At 42.8% G+C, this 20,399-nt stretch overlaps 1 protein-coding gene across 1 annotated transcript; it reads right to left on the bottom strand.

Moving 5' to 3' along the window:
• Positions 1 to 1,911: 1,911 nt before the first annotated feature.
• On the bottom strand, positions 1,912 to 19,015 carry spcs3 (signal peptidase complex subunit 3). The gene is made up of 5 exons (XM_086294526.1): positions 18,771 to 19,015; positions 18,252 to 18,325; positions 17,716 to 17,792; positions 15,001 to 15,116; positions 1,912 to 2,137 (listed from the first exon to the last, which is right to left on the bottom strand). Exons 1-5 carry the CDS (start codon positions 18,911 to 18,913, stop codon positions 2,005 to 2,007), a joined length of 543 nt encoding a protein of 180 aa, XP_086150652.1. The 5' UTR covers positions 18,914 to 19,015; the 3' UTR covers positions 1,912 to 2,004.
• Positions 19,016 to 20,399: the final 1,384 nt, after the last annotated feature.

Raw genomic sequence — 20,399 nt, 5'->3', positions numbered from 1 at the left:
AGCGGCCGCCATTGCCAGAAACTGGAGTTTGGCTGGGCCGCGCTATGAATTCTGGGATATGGTGGGCCACGAAGGACACACCCGACCCATCCTTCAAATTCGGGGAAAAGGAGGACGCATTTGTCGGCTGCATTCGGAGGAGTCTACGAATTTGGACAGGCTTCGGCGCGTCGCTGTGATGTAATCGGTCTACAAATGCGGCCTCAGGAGGATGCAGCCCATGAATTTGGACACAGCTTTAGTTACAGCACTTTCAGAGAGACATCTGTGATAAAGTCTACTCTCCACTGCTGTGTAATCAATTATTGTAAATGTAAATGTTATCAGGAAATGATCAGACAGGAAAGGGTTTTCAGAAATATAAGTCAGATCATGCATCAGTACATTTCCATATTTTTATATCTATAAAAAGAAAGCTGACACTTGTGAGACTTTATCAAAGGTGTGAGCGTCACAGCAGAGGCCTTTGTGTCAAAGTAGCTGAGGATAAAACACAGAAAAGCATGAAGGAGAATTTCCTGCCCTGGATTTTATAAAAATATTCTGCAGTAGATCAAAAACGAAAGAAAACCATGAATCAACACATGAACATTACCTGATGCTGCTGAAGTGAAACAGAGCAAAGTTACAGAGGTTTTAGAGACACAGCGTTTTGCATTTTGCACAATTTTAAAAAGTTTAAATTTGTTCAGTATTGAACGGCAGAAATTAGGTTTTCTTTTCGGAAGTAAGTAAAAGGAAAAAAACAGCGTCCGACAGGCTGTAAACAACGGTAGACTTGTGCGTAACAAGCAAGCGAATAATGCAGAAAACAGATTTTTAGACGGGAAACTGTTGTTGGAGAGAGAGAGAGAGAGCTGTGCATCGTGGTGGAAGCAAAACAGCAAAAGTCAGAGTGAATTCATGACGATGTTTATGTGAAGCGTAGTTTGGATCTTCTTTTGCTGCTGGTTCGGTCAATATTGTTTGGAGAGCGATAAAACTAACAGCTTCAGAATCAGCGCAAAAACGACGTGAACACAAAGCTCGACCCGCCGACACATCAGACTCAGCGAGCTGTCGGCTTTCAGCCCCGACCGTGTCCGTGCCGTCAGGTGAGAAAGGCGACATCTCACTGATCCTGATCCGTCGGCGGGTCGAGCTTTGTGTTTACGTCCTTTTTCCGCTGATTCGATCCATCGGCGGAGTTTCGGGCAAAATAAATTTATATTAAAAAAATCTATTGAGGATTTTAATGAATCGATATCACGTTATCCAAGCTAGAATCGATTTTAAACGGTAAAACGATAATCAAAACCCACCCCTAGTTGCCGGTGTCTCTAGCTTCACATGTCTGAGAACAGAATCGCCAATTACCAGAGTTTGACCCCCGGCGGGTGTGTCGCCGAGTGGGGAAAAACAGTTAGACACATGAACGGGTTGGTTGTGTACCTGGGGCTTCTGTTTAGGACTATGCTTCCTCCTCACCGTGACCCAGCCGCCCTCTTTCCCCAGCTGCTCGGGGTCTGCCGAGAAACAGCTAGAGGGGCCTACGCTATCTTCGGCTGCACCAGCTACAGGGGCCTGGCTAGCTATGGGTGAATGAAGGGTGCGAAGCAGAGTCTCCAATTCAGTAATCCTGGCCTCCAGAGCTGCAAATATGCTACATTTGTTACAGATATCATTACTGCTAAAGGAGGCCGAGGAGTAACTAAACATCTGACACAATGAGCAAGAAAGTGCAGGAGGGACAGGTGAAGAGGCCATGCTGCTAGCGAGTTGGTTACGAGCTAGCAGCTTTACAATGAATACACACATCCACTGTATTAGCCAGAGCTGCTCCCTCAGACCAGACGGAGGTACATGAACACACCGATGCTGACAGCATCACTGTTTGCTCGTCAGAACACAGAAGAGCTCTTCACAAACACAGACGTTCCAATTTCAACTTTTATTACAAACCAAAAACTCAGTTACATCTCGTTTCAGCGGTCAGAGCACAGTCAATGCTGGATGTGTGCATCTCTAATAGCTCTTGGTGGTCTCGTAGGTCTCTGGGAAAGGTATGCTGACGTGTCCACTTCCAGCCACCAGGGGCAGGATTCCAGCGTTGGGAACTACATTCCAGGACAATGTCAAGGTGATGTTCTTATTGGCCCTGACGACGAGAAATAATGACAATCAGCCAATCATGTTCAACGTGTGTGAAAAGCATGTGAAATAAGAGACGACAAAGGCTCCGGGAAAAAATGAACTGCATTATGGGAAACAAATCTCCTTGTCAGAATACTCAGGATGTTTCAAATTTCATGCGTATCATTTTTTTAAACTCAAGACTGGGACTCGACTCTGAGACTGTTACCATTTCCATCAAGCTGCTGGTAGACCTGTCTCTATATCAGTCGGGGACTTTAAACATGATCAGTCCTACCGTCTGTAACATCAAACATTTGGGTTCAAATGTTTTTTCTTAAAGTCAAGCTCCAACATTACAGCTTTATTATGAGCCATTGCTGCTAAACGCTACCTTTGATTCAGTTCAGTTTTATTTATTTAGTGCCAAACAACATCACAGCTGTCGCCTCAACGTGCTTTATATTACAAGTTAAAGACCCTACAATAATACAGAAAAAAAACAACAATCATGTGACCCCCTATGAGCAAGCACTTTGGTGACAGTGGGAAGGAAAAACTCCCTTTTAACAGGAAGAAACCTCCAGCAGAACCAGGCTCAGGGAGGGGCGGGGCCATCTGCTGTGAGTGAGAGAAGGAAGCCAGAACAAAGACACGCTGTGGACGAGAGCCAGAGATTAATAATAACTAAGGATTAAATGCAGAGAGATGTATTAACTAGAGATGGACCGATCCGATATTACGTATCGGTATCGGTCCGATACTGACCTAAATTACTGGATCGGATATCGGAGAAAAATAAAAAATGTAATCCGATCCATTAAATATCACGAAAGCACCTCACAAAACTTGCAACACGCCGTAACTCGCCTCAGAACGGAGCAGTATGCATCACGTGATAGAGCGGCTGTGGCATGCAGGACCTGTCGGTGGTCTGGATAGCATTTGGAGCTTCGCTAGCAACCCGGCATTTCATCTCCGACAAAGTTATCCCGAGAGAAGTAAAGCAAGTGTGTAAGTCCATCTCTGAATGTTTGTAAAGCATTCCTGCATTAAGCTTAACAAACGATATATGGAGCGACTGCCTCTTCTTGCTGCTACTTCAATCATGAAACTGCTTAACGATCAGCTGATCGGCTTTTCTGTCGCGAGTCCGTGTCTCTAGTTTGTTTTTGGCCCACTTTGCACCAGAAAGAGGAAACCAGCGGCTGAACAACAGCAGCACGTTTAAGCTTGATCAGCTGTTGTTAGAATTTATTTAATATTACTTTCTACTCCAGGATCTTTTTCTACGTAGCTGACGCTGGTAACTGTGCAGGGGCGGATCTAGCAAAGTTTAGCCAGGGGGGCCGATAGGGCATTAACAGGGAAAAGGGGGCACAAAGACAGACTTTTCTTTCTTATTCTCATTTAAAATGTCGAGCTTTTAATAAATAATTATCTGACACCCAAAGTTTTAATTTGATGTAAAATGTATAGAAGTCAATTACTGTATATAGTGACTATTAAGTCTAATATATATACCCTAGTAAGCTATAGTACTTTTTCCTTTGGGAAGGTACCATCTGTGCAGTCTGCAATTTTGTTGAAGAAAGATGTTGAATCTATTTAATATTTCTTGAAAAATAATTGATTTCTGTGCATTTTTTTTTCACACTGCATCAAATTAAGGTTGGTTACGTCGATTAAGCATCATGAGGTGGAGCGTGAGGGGTGGTTCCCTATTTTTTATTTATTTATTTTTGTTGTTGCTGGGAGTTGGAACCCTATTAGTTAGGTTGCTTAATATTTACGCTAAGTACTCTTTAAAATACCAGAATAGGGAGGATGGTGTAGGTTTAAGTTTATTAGATTGATCAGTATTGCTGAACTATGAAATATTTTTTTTTGTATACAGGTATAACAGAATAGCTTTAGTGTAGTTGTTGTTTTAAACTTGAGTATGAACTTATACAAAATGCAGCAAGATATTTAAAAAACAGTTTTGTTGATTAAAAAACACTATATCGGATTCATATCGGTATCGGCAGATATCCAAATTTATGATATCGGTATCGGTATCGGACATAAAAAAGTGGTATCGTGCCATCTCTAGTATTAACACATAGTGAGTGAAGAAGAAGCAGTGCATCATGGGAATCCCCCGGCAGCTGAGGCCTATTAGTAAGTAAGGGAGGACTGAGGGTCGCCATATCCAGCCCTGCTTTATCATAAAAGAACATGTGTGAGGGAGGGACTGTGTTTGTGTGTCAGCTGAAGGTGGCAGGAAAAAAATGAATGAAAGTCCAAGTTAAAGCCTGTACAGTAAGTATGGGCTGAAGTCACATTCCCAACTAGAACATTCAGGAGAAAGATGAGGAACAGGTCATTAATGATCATGTCTTGAGTGCATTCAGAGCTCAATGCTGATGGTTTAATGCTAAGGATCTCCTCTGATAGATGGTATCGCTGCCGCTAACGAGGACAGAGTCTGCCTCCATGAGTCCACTTAGGTCTGAGTGATGAACATGTCATCGGAGGTTCATGCCTGCCTGTTCTTTGTGACCGTGTGGAGCCAAGAACCAAGCAGACTTGGCCCCCTAACCCCTGTTGGTATTTAATGAGGCCCACCTACTACCAAAGAAGACTAAGTAATATGATGATGTGAGCTTGATCAGAAGAGCCTATCAGGTAACATGTTTAGCATTAGGAAACACTGGTTACAATTATGCTCAGAGAGAAAAATAGAGGCCAGTGTAATGAACAGTTAATAATAATAACACATTTTATTTATAAAGCACCTTTCAAGACACCCGAGGACACTGCACAATAGATAAAAAACACATGATAGAACAATGACACAATGAAGAACAATAAAACAAAAGCACAAGATAAAACGAACAAACAGTGGGTTCACAGTGAGTATGCAGATTTTAACAAATGGGTTTTGAGTTGAGATTTAAACTGGGGGAGAGAACCAGTGTTTGTTATATCTGGGGGCAGAGAGCTCCACAGCCTGGGAGCAGAGCAGCTGAAAGCTCTGCTTCCCACGGTGCTGAGGCGGGAAGAAGGCACAGAAAGCTGGATAGAAGAAGAAGAACGAAGTGAACGGGCAGAACAAGTGGTGCTTAACAGGTCAGAAAGGTAAGGAGGAGCGAGGTTATGAATGGCCTTGAAGGTGAGCAGAAGAAGTTTGTATATTATTCGGAATTTCACTGTGAGCAGGTGAAGTTCCTGAAGAACAGGAGTGATGTGCTGGTAGGAGGGGTTCTGGTGAGAATGCGAGCAGCAGAGCTTTGAACCAGTTGGAAGCTTATGGAGGGATTTTTGGGGGAGACCATGCAGAAGAGAATTGCAGTAGTCAATATGGGAGGTAACAAGACTGTGGACAAGAATGGACGTAGACTGGGTGGAAAGAGAAGGAAGCAATCTGTTAATGTTACGTAGATGGAAGTAGGCAGAACAGGTGAGGTTAGTGATGTGAGATTTATAGGAAAGTGAACTGTCTAGGATGACACCAAGGCTCTTAACCTGAGGAGAAGGGAAAACTGTGGAGTTAACGATAGTGAGAGAGAAATGATTAGCCTTCAAAAGGTTGGATTTGGTGCCAATAAGGAGTGTAACTGTTGGCATGATGACATTGTATATAATTTGGATTATTTCTTTATCTCGTCAAGATCCATGTCATGATTGTAAATTATTTAAGCTGTACATTACTTTGTTTGTTTTTTGTAGTCAACGTTTTGGTGCTTTTATTTTGAAAGTCAAGTTCGCTTACAAGTTGCGCTAGTTTCCTCTTTGGGTAGAACGAAGAAAAACACCTGTAAGCGCGCAGAAAGGATGGTTTTTATTGAAAAACATGTTAAGTGGACTTTAACTACACACGGTTAAAGGAAACCTCAGAAGAACGGCGGCTAATTCCCTTTTTGCAGCATGCAGCCAACGAGGTATTTATTTATTTATCGTGTTTGTTGTACAGTGTTATTACTGCTGTGTCTTATGCTGAGTTTTATTTTGTTAATGCTGTATAGTTTTCACGGTGGCTTTGGAGAGAAGTTTTCAAATAAACCAGTGACAGAAAACCACTTGCGTCTGCCTGTGCTTCGAGGGAATTATAGTGAAAACTCGGACTGTTCGTCAACGCAAGCGGCCACTAATTGACGATGCGGCAACTTCAAAGCATCAGCGGGCTTGTTCCTACATGTCTACAGCGCAGCGGAGCTGACAAGAACTGGCAGATAAGCTGAAAGTACTATATGCATATGGTGATATGACACATGCACAAGTATTAAAGGGCAGTGTTTTAAGGAAAGGTGTTTAAGTTAAGTGGCCTAAGAAGGGACCTTTGCAAACATTGCTGAAGAATACTGTGATTGATAACTACTGTGGTGTATAGTACATCTTGTTTTGGTGTAAGCTAAAACTTTTGAAGATTTTAAGATAAAAGTGCATTTGGGAAGCAATAAGTGAAGGTTTTGGATGTAAATTCTTGAACTGTTTTGAAGTTTATTATCAGGTGTATTTTTGTAAGATAACACTTCCATTTGAACTGTGTTATTTTTGTGCCATTTACATATGAGTAAGTGTTAAACATTGAGGCTTGGTTAACCATCTACATTTCTTATTTCTAAGTGGGTTGATTAAGAAGTGCTGTAAAATGTCAGAACCAAGCGAGCCTACAGTTCAGTTTAGTGACAGTGCAGACTTTCAAGATCAGTCTGAAGAAGGTCAAGTGCATGGTGCTGAAGCTCAGCAAGAGGAAGCGCAGCAGCCAAGACGAAGTGAAAGAATCAGAACTCTAACAGAGAAAGGCAAAGAAATGCAAGATGAGAAAATTAAAGCACTCCAGCAAAGGTTTAACTATATATATGACAAATGGAAAACACAAGTTAAATCTGCAAGACAATCCTTATCACAGACAACAGAGACCTTATCTGAGGACTTGCTTAATGACATTATAAGTGATGTCACAGGTCTTTCTGCAGATGTCCAGCGTGTCTATGAAGAGCTACGAAAGATCTCTGCTCCAGACCAGGTCACGCGTCGTAGAGTGGATCGGTGTGTAGAGATTTCTACATTTGTTGCATCCAGAGCCTCAAGTAGGTTGCATGGAAGGTCTCCAGAAAAGGAGGAGCAAGACTGGCCAGAAGCAGGCTCTCTCTTTAATTCAAGCACCTGCAATTCAGGTTCTGTTGCTTCCATTTTGAAAGGCACCTCAGTACTTTCAAGCAGGTCTTCTGCAAGGCGACAAGATGCTGCTGCTGATGTTGCTGCAAGTCAGGCTGTTCTTAAAGTGTTACAAGAACAAGAAAAAGAACAGTTAGAGATCGAGCGTCTAGAAGCCGAAGCTAAGAAAAAGATAGCTGAGCAGGAGGCAGCAGCAGTAAAACGTCGGTTAGAAAGAGAGGCAGAAGAGGTAAAACGAAGAATGCAGAGAGAGGAAGAAGAAGCTAAAATTAAGGCTCAACTAGAGGAAGAGCACATAGCTCTACAAAGGACTCTGGAGGAAAAGCGGAGAAAATTACAGCATCTGGAGGCAATGAAGGATCTCAGTGCAGCAAGGGCGAGAATGCTGGTGTACAATCAAGAGAATGACAAAGAGGAAGAGCAAAAGGACGTACTGCAACCTGAGGTTGTAGTGGATAATAAACTTTGTGCTTCCACAGGCTCTTTGCCCCAGTGTATGCCTCCTGCACCACAAGTTGTGACCACTTCTTCAAATGACAGTACTGCAGAACTTGTCAAAGTGCTGGCAGGAGCTTTAAGTGCCAACCGAATTCCAATTCCTGAACCTACAGTATTCAGTGGGGATCCATTGAAATACAGTGATTGGAAAATCTCCTTTGAAACGCTGATTGACCAGAAGAGCATTCAAGATAAGGAGAAAATCTACTACCTTCGCCGGTATGTAAGTGGACAAGCTAAGAAAGCAATCGATGGCTATTTCCTTCTTGGAACTGAATCAGCCTATGCTGCCGCAGTTGAGATTTTGGAGGAAAGATATGGAAACCCATTCACGATTGCAAAGGCATATAGAGATAAGCTTCAGACATGGCCCAAGATAGGCTCCAAGGACAGCTTTGAACTCAGAGAGTTTTCTGACTTTCTCCGTAGTTGTGAAGCCGCCATGGTCCATATTAAGGCACTGGAAATCTTGAATGACTGTAATGAAAACAGAAAAATTTTGTCAAAATTACCAGATTGGCTAACAGCAAGATGGAATAGACAAGTTATTGAAATAGAAGAAGCGACTAATCAATTTCCCTCCTTCAGCCAATTTGTGAAGTTCTTGACAAGAGAGGTGAAAATTGCTTGCAACCCTCTCACATCGCTGCAGGCACTGAAACAAGATGAAACTGAAAAAACCAAATCCTCAAGACATTTCAACTTTGCAGCAAAGACACTCATCACAAGTTCCAGTGAAAAATATGCTGATACATGTCTTTTCTGCAAAAGGACTGGGCATACATTGCACCAATGCAGGAAGTTCGGGGAGAAAGCAGTTAATGATAGAATTAAATTCATTCAAATGGAAAAGTTGTGCTTTGGTTGTCCGAAGTACGGTCATCACTCAAAGAGTTGCATCAGTAGGAGTGTTTGTGACAAGTGCCAGAAGCGTCATCCTACTTGTTTGCACGAAGAACGAACCAAAGAGAAGCAAAAACCACCACAGGCCAAGCAAAATCGGAATCATGAAACTTCGAGTGAGGTTCATGAAGAAGTACAACTAGCACAGGATTACAAAATGACCAGAACTGCTACTTCAAATACAGTAATGCTTCATGGAGCTAAAATGCAAACAGCGGCAATAGTTCCAGTGTGGCTTTCCTGCACAACACAACCAGCACAAGAAGTCCTTGTGTATGCTTTATTGGACTCGCAGAGTGACACAACATTTGTGTTGAGTGAAGCAGCAGAAACCTTACAGACAAATGGAGAGCAAGTCAAGCTTAAGCTTTCTACCATGACGTCAAGAACTACAGTGGTGAGTTCTCTAAGAGTAAGTAACCTACAAGTCCGTGGCTTTTACTCCAACAAGAGAATCTCCTTACCACCAGTGTACACGCGTGATTTCATCCCAGCTAACAGAACTCACATCCCAACCAATGAAACTGCAGAAGCGTGGCCCCATCTAGTACACTTACAGTCAGAAATTGCACCTCTGCAGGACTGTGACGTGGGTCTGCTTATCGGATATGACTGTTCACAAGCCCTGCTTCCGAGAGAAGTTGTGTCTGGCAAAGAGAACGAGCCTTATGCACAACGTACAGACCTTGGATGGAGTATTGTTGGTAATGGAAACCCCTGTGTTGATTATGGGGACGCAATCGGAATCAGTCATCGCATAGTAGTGAGACAAGTGATACCAGATGTTGAGTCTTCTGTCAACCTCAAAAGGGTAGTGCATTATGTGAGCCAAACCAAAGTGAAGGAAGTAACTCCTTCAGACATCATAAGGGTCTTGGAATCAGACTTCTCAGAAAGAACTGGAGATGATATTGTGTCTCAAGATGATCTCAAGTTCCTGACAAAGTTGAGAAAAAACATTGTGCAAAATGATACAGGTCACTTTGAAATGCCACTGCCATTCAAAGAAGACAGGCCTAAATTACCCAACAACAAGATATGTGCCATACATCGCTTGAAGTGCCTGGAAAGGAGACTAAAGAAAGACCAACAGTACTACAGAGACTACGTAAGCTTCATGAATGACATCATTTCATGTGGTGATGCAGAGAAGGTCTCTGATGAAGAAAATGATGAGAAATTGGCTTGGTATATTCCACATCATGGGGTTTATCATCCACAGAAACCAGGGAAAATACGTGTGGTATTTGACTGCTCTGCCAAATTCCAAGAAACATCTCTCAACGACCATCTACTCACTGGTCCAGATTTAACGAACACATTGGTGGGTGTCCTTTGTCGCTTTCGAAAAGGTTCTGTTGCAATCATGTGCGACATTGAGAGAATGTTCCACCAGTTTCATGTCAAAAGGGAAGATCAAGATTATTTGAGATTCCTATGGTGGGAGAATGGCAACTTGGAAACCTCACCATCAGTTTACAGAATGAAGGTTCATTTGTTTGGAGCGGCCTCGTCGCCTGGCTGTGCCAATTTTGGCCTAAAACATCTGGCAACTCAAGGACAAGGTCAGTTCAACGAAGAAACTATACATTTCATCCAAAGGAATTTCTACGTAGATGATGGATTGGCAAGTGTTCCGACTGAGAAGGAAGCCATCCAGCTTGTCAAGGAATCACGAGAGCTTTGTAGTATCGGACGATTGAGACTGCATAAGTTTGTTTCCAACAGCGAGAATGTCATGGCAACCATTCCACAAGAAGAGCGTGCCACAATCAAGGATTTGAACATGGCTTTGGACTTACCACATATGGAAAGAGCTCTTGGAGTAGAGTGGTGCGTCACGTCTGACTCATTCAAGTTCAGAGTTCAAGTGAAATCCAATCCACTAACAAGAAGAGGTGTGCTCTCTACTGTGGCCTCTATATATGACCCCTTGGGATTCATCGCACCCTTCGTCCTTGTAGGGAAACAAATGCTCCAGCAAATGTGTAAAGAAAGGATTGGCTGGGATGAGGAGCTTCCAGAAATCCTAAAACCTCAGTGGGAGTCCTGGATTAGAGACCTTCCCAACCTGACTAACATGCAAGTCAAAAGATCCTTCTTACCTTCTGATTTTGGTAATGTCAAAAGGTATGAACTTCACCATTTTTCAGATGCCAGTTTCTCAGGATATGGTGTATGTACTTACCTGCGAGCCATCAGTGAATCTGATGAAGTACATTGCTCTTTGGTAATGGGAAAATCCAGAGTTTCCCCAATCAGTGTTACTACGATACCAAGACTGGAACTCACTGCAGCAGTTGTTGCAGCCCGAACCAGCGACATGCTTCGCAGTGAACTGGAAATCCAGGATCTTCAGGAATTCTTCTGGACAGATTCCACTGTTGTTCTTGGCTACATAAACAACGACGCCAGAAGGTTTCAGGTATATGTAGCAAATCGCATACAGAGGATCAAGTCAAGTACAAACCCTGAACAATGGGGTTATGTCGCTTCAGAAGATAATCCAGCTGATCATTCTTCTCGAGGTTTGACTGCAGAGCGGCTTAGGACCTCAAATTGGTTTACCGGCCCAACATTTCTTTGGCAAAAAGAACTTCCTGGCAGACAATGCAAGGTGGGTGAAATCAAGGAGGATGATCCTGAACTCCGCAAGCTGATTGTGTGTAACACAAAGTCAAAGGAAGACAAATCATTGTTGGATAACTTCAAGAAATTCTCTGACTGGTCAAGGTTATCGAGAGCAGTTGCCAGACTGAAAAGATACATCAGAATGCACAAAGGTATTCAGCAAAGAACAAGTGATAGCACAAGTCTAGAGGAGAGAAAAGAAGCAGAACTTGTGATTGTCAAGTTGGTTCAGGAAGAAGCATTCTCAGATGAGATAAAGAGCTTGGAGCTAAAGACAATAGTTGAAAACAGTCCACTGTGCAAGTTAAATCCTTTCTTGGATGAAGAAGGGATCTTAAGAGTGGGAGGACGTTTAAGTCAAGCCACGTTGCACCCTCATGTGAAGCACCCAGCAATTCTGCCAAAAAATAGCCACGTAGCAGTTTTACTAATCAAGCATTTTCACGAAAGAATCCATCATCAAGGACGTGGAATGACAATGAACGAACTGAGAGCAAATGGTTGGTGGATCCTGGGATGTAGCGGTGCAGTTTCATCACATATTTTTAAATGTGTGACCTGCAGGAAGTACAGAAGATCCACTGAAGAGCAAAAAATGGGTGACTTGCCACAAGATAGGACAGAAACAACACCGCCTTTTACCTACGTTGGCATGGACTGCTTTGGTCCAATCTATGTTAAGGAAGGAAGAAAGACTCTCAAAAGATATGGTCTTTTGTTTACCTGTCTATGTTCAAGAGCCATACATATAGAAGTGGTTGATGACATGACAACTGATGCATTTCTCAATGCTTTAAGGGCATTCATAGCCATAAGAGGAAATGTTCGACAGCTAAGATCCGACCAAGGAACAAATTTTGTTGGTGCTAGGAGAGAGTTCATGGAGTTAATGAAGGGAATGGATCAAGAAAAGGCTAAGATTCTAGGATGTGAATTTCTCATGAACCCTCCAACAGCAAGCCATAGGGGAGGTGTCTGGGAGCGTCAAATAAGGACTATAAGAAGTGTTCTTACCGCTATTCTCGATCAGTCATCTCAAAGGCTTGACTGCACCTCCTTGAGAACCTTTCTGTATGAGGTCATGGCTATCATCAACAGCAGACCACTCACGACTGAACATTTGAATGATCCATCAGGCCTTGAACCATTGACTCCAAACCACATCTTAACAATGAAGTCCAAGATCATTCTGCCCCCGCCTGGAGAGTTTGTCAAAGAAGATGTTTATCTTAGGAAAAGATGGCGTCGAGTGCAGTGTTTGGCTAATATGTTTTGGACTCGATGGAAGAAAGAATATCTTCTAAATTTACAAGAGCGACAAAAGTGGCGGAAGAACAGAGGGAACATCAAGGTTGACGACATTGTCCTTCTACAAGATGATCTGGCACCACGCAATGAGTGGAAGATGGCTAGAGTCACAGAAGTTTATCCAGGATCAGATAATCGAGTGAGGAGAATAAAGTTGCACGTCAGTGATACACATGACAAAGGAGGGAGCCACACAGCTAAAACTGTTGTTCTTGAGAGACCTGTTCAAAGAGTTTTTACTCTCTTAGAAGCAGACTAAATGGTTATTTGCTGGAAGTTACCTGACAAAGGGTTGATAACGAGAAGTCTTTGGTGATAAGTAGAAATGCTTGTTTGGAGAGACTATTTCATTAGGGAAATCCCACGTAAAGATTTGTGTGATTTGGTGGGAGTGTAACTGTTGGCATGATGACATTGTATATAATTTGGATTATTTCTTTATCTCGTCAAGATCCATGTCATGATTGTAAATTATTTAAGCTGTACATTACTTTGTTTGTTTTTTGTAGTCAACGTTTTGGTGCTTTTATTTTGAAAGTCAAGTTCGCTTACAAGTTGCGCTAGTTTCCTCTTTGGGTAGAACGAAGAAAAACACCTGTAAGCGCGCAGAAAGGATGGTTTTTATTGAAAAACATGTTAAGTGGACTTTAACTACACACGGTTAAAGGAAACCTCAGAAGAACGGCGGCTAATTCCCTTTTTGCAGCATGCAGCCAACGAGGTATTTATTTATTTATCGTGTTTGTTGTACAGTGTTTTTACTGCTGTGTCTTATGCTGAGTTTTATTTTGTTAATGCTGTATAGTTTTCACGGTGGCTTTGGAGAGAAGTCTTCAAATAAACCAGTGACAGAAAACCACTTGCGTCTGCCTGTGCTTCGAGGGAATTATAAGGAGGATCTCAGTTTTATCCTCATTGAGCTTTAAAAAATTAGAAAACCAGGATTTTAACTCGGATAGACATTCTGTAAAGGAAGAAGGTGGGAGGGAGGAATAAGGTCTGCAAGAGAGATACACGGGTGTCATCAGCAAGGAGGATGTGGAGGGAGGATGTATATTATAAAGAGAAGAGGGCCTAAGACTGAGCCTTGGGGTACACCAGAGGTGACGGGGAATAGATGAGAGCGGAATGATCTTAGTTGAATAAATTGGGAGCGTCAAAGAGATATGATTGAAACCAGGCGAGGGGTGTGTCAGAGATGCAGAGAGAGGAGAGTCTGCTTAGAAGGACAGAGTGACAGATGTGTCGAAGGCTGATAGTGATGGGATTTCCGGCTCTTTTTAGAGAACCGGCTCTTTCGGCTCGGCTCACTAAAAAGACTATTTAAATTTTCAGCTTTTTCCTTTTAAACAAATTTAAAGTGAAACAACACAAAACACTGCAAACACAATACAATTAAATATAAATTACAATATGAAAACAAAAAGAAGATGCACATTCTCTGTCATATGGACCTGCATGAATAAACTTTCTGAATCCTTTATCATCTGCAACTGAAAATAGTTGTGGATGATTACTATACCTTTCTAATGTGACGTTGTTGTCCCTGCTCTCTCTCTCCCTCCCGCTCTGTTCCTGAGCTACTGCCAGTGTAACTACCGCCCCCCCCCCCCCCCCCCCCTCTGCCCAGCGCAAAGCACAAGGCTCGCGTGCGGAGTGAAGCGGGAAAAAGTGCGAGAGAGAGGGTGAGAGAAAGGAAAAAAAAAACAAAAACCCACGGCTCGCATCGTTCACGTCAAAGAGCCGGCTCTAAGAACCATTTCGTTCGCGACTGAAACATCACTAAAGGCTGAGCTCAGATCCAAAAGGACGAGAATGGCGAAAGACCAGAGTCAGCTGCGATTAGAAGATCGTTAGTGACTTTAAGTAGAGCAGCTTCTGCACTGTGACATGAACGAAAACCAGACTGAAATCTCTCGTAGATGTTATTATTAACCAGGTGTGAATGAAGTTGAGCTGCAACCACTTTTTTGAGTATTTTAGAAATGAAGGGCAGATTAGAAAACAGACAGAGGTTGTTAAAGTTGTTAGGATCTAAAGAAGGTATTTTCAGTATAGGAGTGACTAGAGCAATCTTGAATATGGAGGGAACGATACTGGTGGTGAGTGAAGAGTGAATATAGCAGAGATGAGTGGGAGTAAGGAAGAGAGGCAGGATTTCACAAACCCTGCAGGCATAGGGTCAAGATGACACGTGGCAGGCTTTGATCTACACAAACTTAGAAATATCAGATAAATCAGGAAGATGAAGAGTGGAAAACAGCTCAAAAAGGAGAAAAGGTTCTGGAGAGGGGGTAGACACAACATGTGAACTGAGTTGCTGGTGGATGTTATTGATTTTAGTAGTCCAGAACATGTGTTGATACACATCTGGTATCTCACCTCAGTCCGTTTCCATCGTCAAAGAAGAAGTACTTGGACTTCATGTCTCTGAGGTTCAGCTTGGTGTTCTCACCTCGAAGAACGATCTTATCCCACAGGACGACCTGGTTCAGAGACTGACACACACACACACACACACAGATTAATTATACTGCAGGACCTCCATCCATGGTCAGGCAGCGGTTCATCTACCAATCAGAAGGCTGGTGGTTAGATCCCTGCCTCCTCCGGGCTAAAATGTCTTTGTGTGAATGTAGTTGTGTTATCTTTACAGCCGTGTTCCTCACAGCTACAGCTAACCATGTAAAGCACTTTGTGCTACATCTTTGTATGAAAAGTGCTTTATAAATAAAGATTGATTGATTGATACAGTCACAAATTTCCAAAACACTGACACATGACAATGTTGTGGTTACACTGTTACAGACACACCAGCTGATCCTACTAAAGTTGTTGCGCAACTGTCTGAGCTCCACACAGACGCTTACACACAGATCCTGCAGCTGTTTGCAGTTACACACCTTCAGGGAACTTCTGGAAACAGCTGGGAGACTTGGGCTCATCCTAATCCTGTCAAACTCTGATTAGATGAACTACTGAGTTTTGTTGTTGTTACACACACACTCTGCAAACACCTTTCACGTACTCTCTTGCTCACTGTTACGTATCAAACCCAGGGCTCGCAAAATCGCTAGCCCGACGTCCCGGGGCTAGCGATTCTTCCAGTCGGGCTACCAAAATCTATCTCTGCCCTGCCCGTCGGGCTATTGTAGGAAGGAAAAATATATGTCAATGCTTTTGCATTCTTTCAGAAATGTAGCTGGGTAATTATGTCATTGGCATCGGTGAGCCACTGTCAATATGTGACATATTGAAATCGCGTTTGAATTTGCGCTTGTTTTTTGCTTTCACTTTGCAATCGCGTGAACTGTGTATAGAGAGCGACAGCACTGATCTGTGAGTGATGATAATTTGTGCACCAATTCCTCTGACATCGTCTTATTAATCGTTAGCTTACTATGCAAACATGACAAGTGAAATCTCCCGCAGCTTAAACATGTGAGAGGTTGATCGCGCAGAGAATCGCTGAGCTTATGTGAGTGAGCGTGTAAAAGCATTTCAGTTCTGCTGAGCCAAATAAGACAGGTCAGGGTGAAGAAGTGACAGCCAAAGAAAAGCTTACCACAAAACGGAGAAGTTATGACAAATGAGACTATAAGGCAAAAAGAAAGTGCAGCTTTATGGTTTCATGGACAAAAGAGTTTCTGTGGCTGCAATATGACGAGCTAAATAACCAGAGCTGCACATAAGTGGTCCGCAGGTGCGCATTCGCTGTCAAAATAAAAAAGATAAGAAGTTGCAACGCGTGTTTGCGTACATAAGATTTTCTGGAGGAGGACAGACATTTGTTTAGAACTCTTAAAGATGTCGAAGAAGCTCCTTTAAGCAATTACTGTGATGTTCCTCCACCTCCAAAGAAATGTCAGAAGGAGTCCGAACCACAAAAGAAGCACGTATTCTCGGAAAAGTAGTTGCAGGAGGTGAGCTGGCTTCAAACAAATGATGAACGCACGGAGATGTGGTGCAGAATGTGCCGTGAAAATCCCACTCTAGGACAAAAACAGCCTTTTATATGGACGCAAACGCGCGCTGCAACTTCTTATCTGGTGCGCGTCTTTTATTTTGACAGCGAATGCGCACATGCGGACCACTTATGTGCACCCGTGTAAATAACATAATGTTCTGCCGGCTGTGTTGTTGGTTTTCTCTCGATTTCTGAACTGACAAGCGCCTTTGTTACTGGGACCAGTCATTTTAAGAAAGGCCCCCATTAGAACCCATGAGAAATGCAAGAAATGCATTATTGCTCAGTCTGCAATATCTTTCCCAGAACAAACACCAATTGCAAATAACAAACTAAAAATAAACCTGAAAATCAGTTTAGAACAGCTACTATGTTGCAAAGAGTGAACGACCACTGGCACAATGCAGCAGTCTGTGCAAACTTCAAAAGCAAACGGCCTCGATCTTGGTTCCACTTGTCTCTTACCGTGACTTCAGTGGAAATGTCAGATTGAGGCTCTGACAGACTGATTCATGTCCTACACAGTTCTTACAAGTTCATAGAAACTTCTGTTCAATTAGAACCAAGTATTTGAGTTGATGATTGTAATTTTTATACAATGTTGTAATTTTTGTTTCAACTATTTTTGATTGATGTGTTGTTTCCGTTACAATATTATACTTTAATGTATAATATTGTAACAGAAACAAAACATCAATCAAAAAATTGCTCTCTTTTTTATTCGGGCTACTTAAATTTATTTTGGGCTACCAAAAACTGAAGAGTCCCTGCCCGAAGGGCTACCAGGGGTTTTGAAATTTTGCGAGCCCTGAAACCACTCCTCTGACAGCTAAAAACCACCCAGCTGTGTATTGTTTGCCGTCGGTGATCTGTATGGACCGCTGTCACGGACTTGTGCAAAAAGCCTCATGTTCAGCATTCTCATAACAACGTGACGATGAAGATGAGGTGAGACGAGTGACTGAATGCTTAAAGTGATCAGAGTGCTGGCGTGCATTCACACATCAGACTTGTAGTTTGACCTGTACACTAACCGTCAGACACAATGTGATGCTTTGATAAGCCATATGTAGCGTGCTTCATGCCTGCTTCTTACTAAAAGGTCGAGGTGTGTGTGCATTAGGACTTACATTGCTCTTTGTGGCATACTCAGCAGACAGATAGAGAAACAACTGCTTCACATTCCAATCAAAAATTGGCTGCAAATGTGGGAAAAGTTAAGGACCATCAACAGAACCGAGAGAGGAAAACAAAAATGAATCCGAGCATCTTCACTGCATTGTCAGTGCTTAAAACAATGGTGTACATCGCCATGGTAACCAGGGATAATCTGGTGTTAACGCGACTTGAACTCAAATGTGAATGATTCAGCAGTGAGCGTGCAGGGTCAATGTAATGACTGTATAATTACAAGCCTTTGGCTGGAATCTCTGTCAGACCTACTGGCATTCATTTAGTAACGCCCAACACACACAGCTGCTTCAAACTGTTCTTTTGTCTCAGGATGGAGTTTTTAAAAAAGACGACAAGTCTACAAAGAGCTGAATAAATGCACAATCATGAGCAGCCACACAGTGCACTCTTATTGCAAAGATTCTCTGAAGCAGCTGCAACACATCGCAAGAAGAAAAGATCAAACACATCAATGCTTTAATAGGAAGGATATCAGCTGAAAGGTCAAAGGTGATGAAACCCAGGTCACTTCGTTCTCGGGGTCCAGTGAAGTCATCAACGTTCTTCCTGTGAGAGAGAGAGAAGTTACAAACGTCACTCGACATGTAGAAGTTGGGACGGATGCATGCAAAGGTGAAAGAAACGACTGCTGTTCCTCACATGACCCTAAATGCTTCTGTACTACAGAGCTGTACTGTACAGCTGTGGTACAGTACATATCTGTACATATCTGTACTATGGTACACAGCTGTGGTACAGTACATATCTGTACATATCTGTACTATGGTACACAGCTGTGGTACAGTACTGCTCTGAACTACCGCTCTGCACGCCTTCCAGGCACAGTGAGTATCCCGAGACTGAGGATGCTGTCCAGGCTCAGGACCGCAGGCCACAGAGCGGCTCCCGCCAAACAGCTAGCATGTAAACCAGCCTGCAGCCTCTGCTACACGGAACAAAGACACGATAGAACCTGGTGTGATGCTAACAGCTGTTGAAAGCAGAGACTTACAGCATGACTTTAGAGACGTGGATGTCCACAGGAACCCTTCTGTCTTTAAACGCTGTGGTGATGAAGCAGCCGAAAGTCAGAGCCGCCATGACGCTCAGGGAGAAGGCAAACAGCGAGTTAGCTCTCGACAGGACCGTGTTCATATTGGGATTCAGCAAGTACCACACGGACACTAATTCAAACGACAGACTTGTTCCAAGCCCTGCAGCGGATGTAGCGTTAGCGCAAACCGGAAACGTGAAGTTACCTGGAATAAACACATACTTCCGGTTAAGGCCTTTCAAAATAAAGCGAATTTGAAGCGTTTTCGGCCAGAAGACAGTTTTAAAAGAATCACAGTCTAGGTGAAGCAGCATAGGTGTGTAGTCCAACATGGCTCTGACTCACATTAAACATGGATCAGTGTTTGTGACTCTCGGCCGGGTTTAAACATGTGCACATGTGTGTTCGCTCGCCTCGCGCGGCGGCAGGAACCGGAAAGAGCTTTGGAACGATGAGTAAGCGGAAGCTCTCACTTCCTTATTCAAAACGTTCCGTCGGTTTAAAATGAGGCAAATGAACTGTAACCTCTGTAACACACACACATTCGTTTTCATATCTCAGTGGGGACATTTCATTGACAATGCCTAACCTTAACCATCAGCCTAAACCATAACTATTAACCCTGATAATTCTTTTAAATGAACTTTATTTAGAACAATAACAATGACAATCTCAAAGAGACAAGGGACATATTGAATCATTCAGAACAGAATCACACCTCCTTTTTCTTTTCTCCCAATCAGAGGAATACACATCACTGCCACAGTGCAGTTGGCACGCCACAATGAAATCGACAATAACTGAAAGTAAACATACATACACACATATATATATCAGAATCAGAATACTTTATTGATCCCTGGGGGAAATTATTTTTTGTTACAGTGCTCCATTATAAACCAACATTAAGACAAGACAGACAATACACTAACTAAGAATAGTACAATATATACATATATATACATACATACATACATAAGTCACTCATAAATAAATAGTTGGAAAAGAAACATGTGTAGTTGTAGCAGCAAACAGTGTGTTAAGTGGATGCGTTGTACAGGGAGATGGCCACAGGCAGGAATGATTTCCTGTGTCGTTCAGTGGTGCTTTTCGGTAATCTCAGTCTCTCACTGAACGAGCTCCTGTGACTGACCAACATGTCATGGAGTGGGTGGGAGGTGTTATCCAACATTGTCTTTATCTTGGACAGCATCCGCCTCTCCGACACCACCTTGAGGGTGTCCAGCTCCATCCCCATAACATTACTGGCCTTACGGATCAGTTTATTGAGTCTGTTGGCATCTGCGACCCTCAGCCTGCTCCCCCAGCATGCAACAGCATAGAGGATCGCACTGGCCACAACAGACTCATAGAAAATCCTCAGCATTTTCTGGCAGATGTTGAAGGACCTCAGTCGCCTCAAAAAATAGAGACGACTCTGGCCCTTCCTGTAAAGTGCTGTGGTGTTTTTAGCCCAGTCCAGTTTATTGTCAATGTGTACTCCAAGGTATTTATAGTCCTCCACAATGTCAACACTGACCCCCTGGATTGAAACAGGGGTCAAGTGTTTCCTGGTCTTCCTGAAGT

The sequence above is a fragment of the Aulonocara sp. 'chitande type north' Nkhata Bay genome, linkage group LG6 (genome assembly GCF_057382095.1).
Source record: "Aulonocara sp. 'chitande type north' Nkhata Bay isolate Kocher_YH1m ecotype deep benthic linkage group LG6, A_spYH_male_GT1.1, whole genome shotgun sequence".
Taxonomy (NCBI): Eukaryota; Metazoa; Chordata; class Actinopteri; order Cichliformes; family Cichlidae; genus Aulonocara; species Aulonocara sp. 'chitande type north' Nkhata Bay.
Note: the sequence above shows the minus strand (reverse complement) of the source record. Positions and strands in the feature narration are given on the sequence as shown.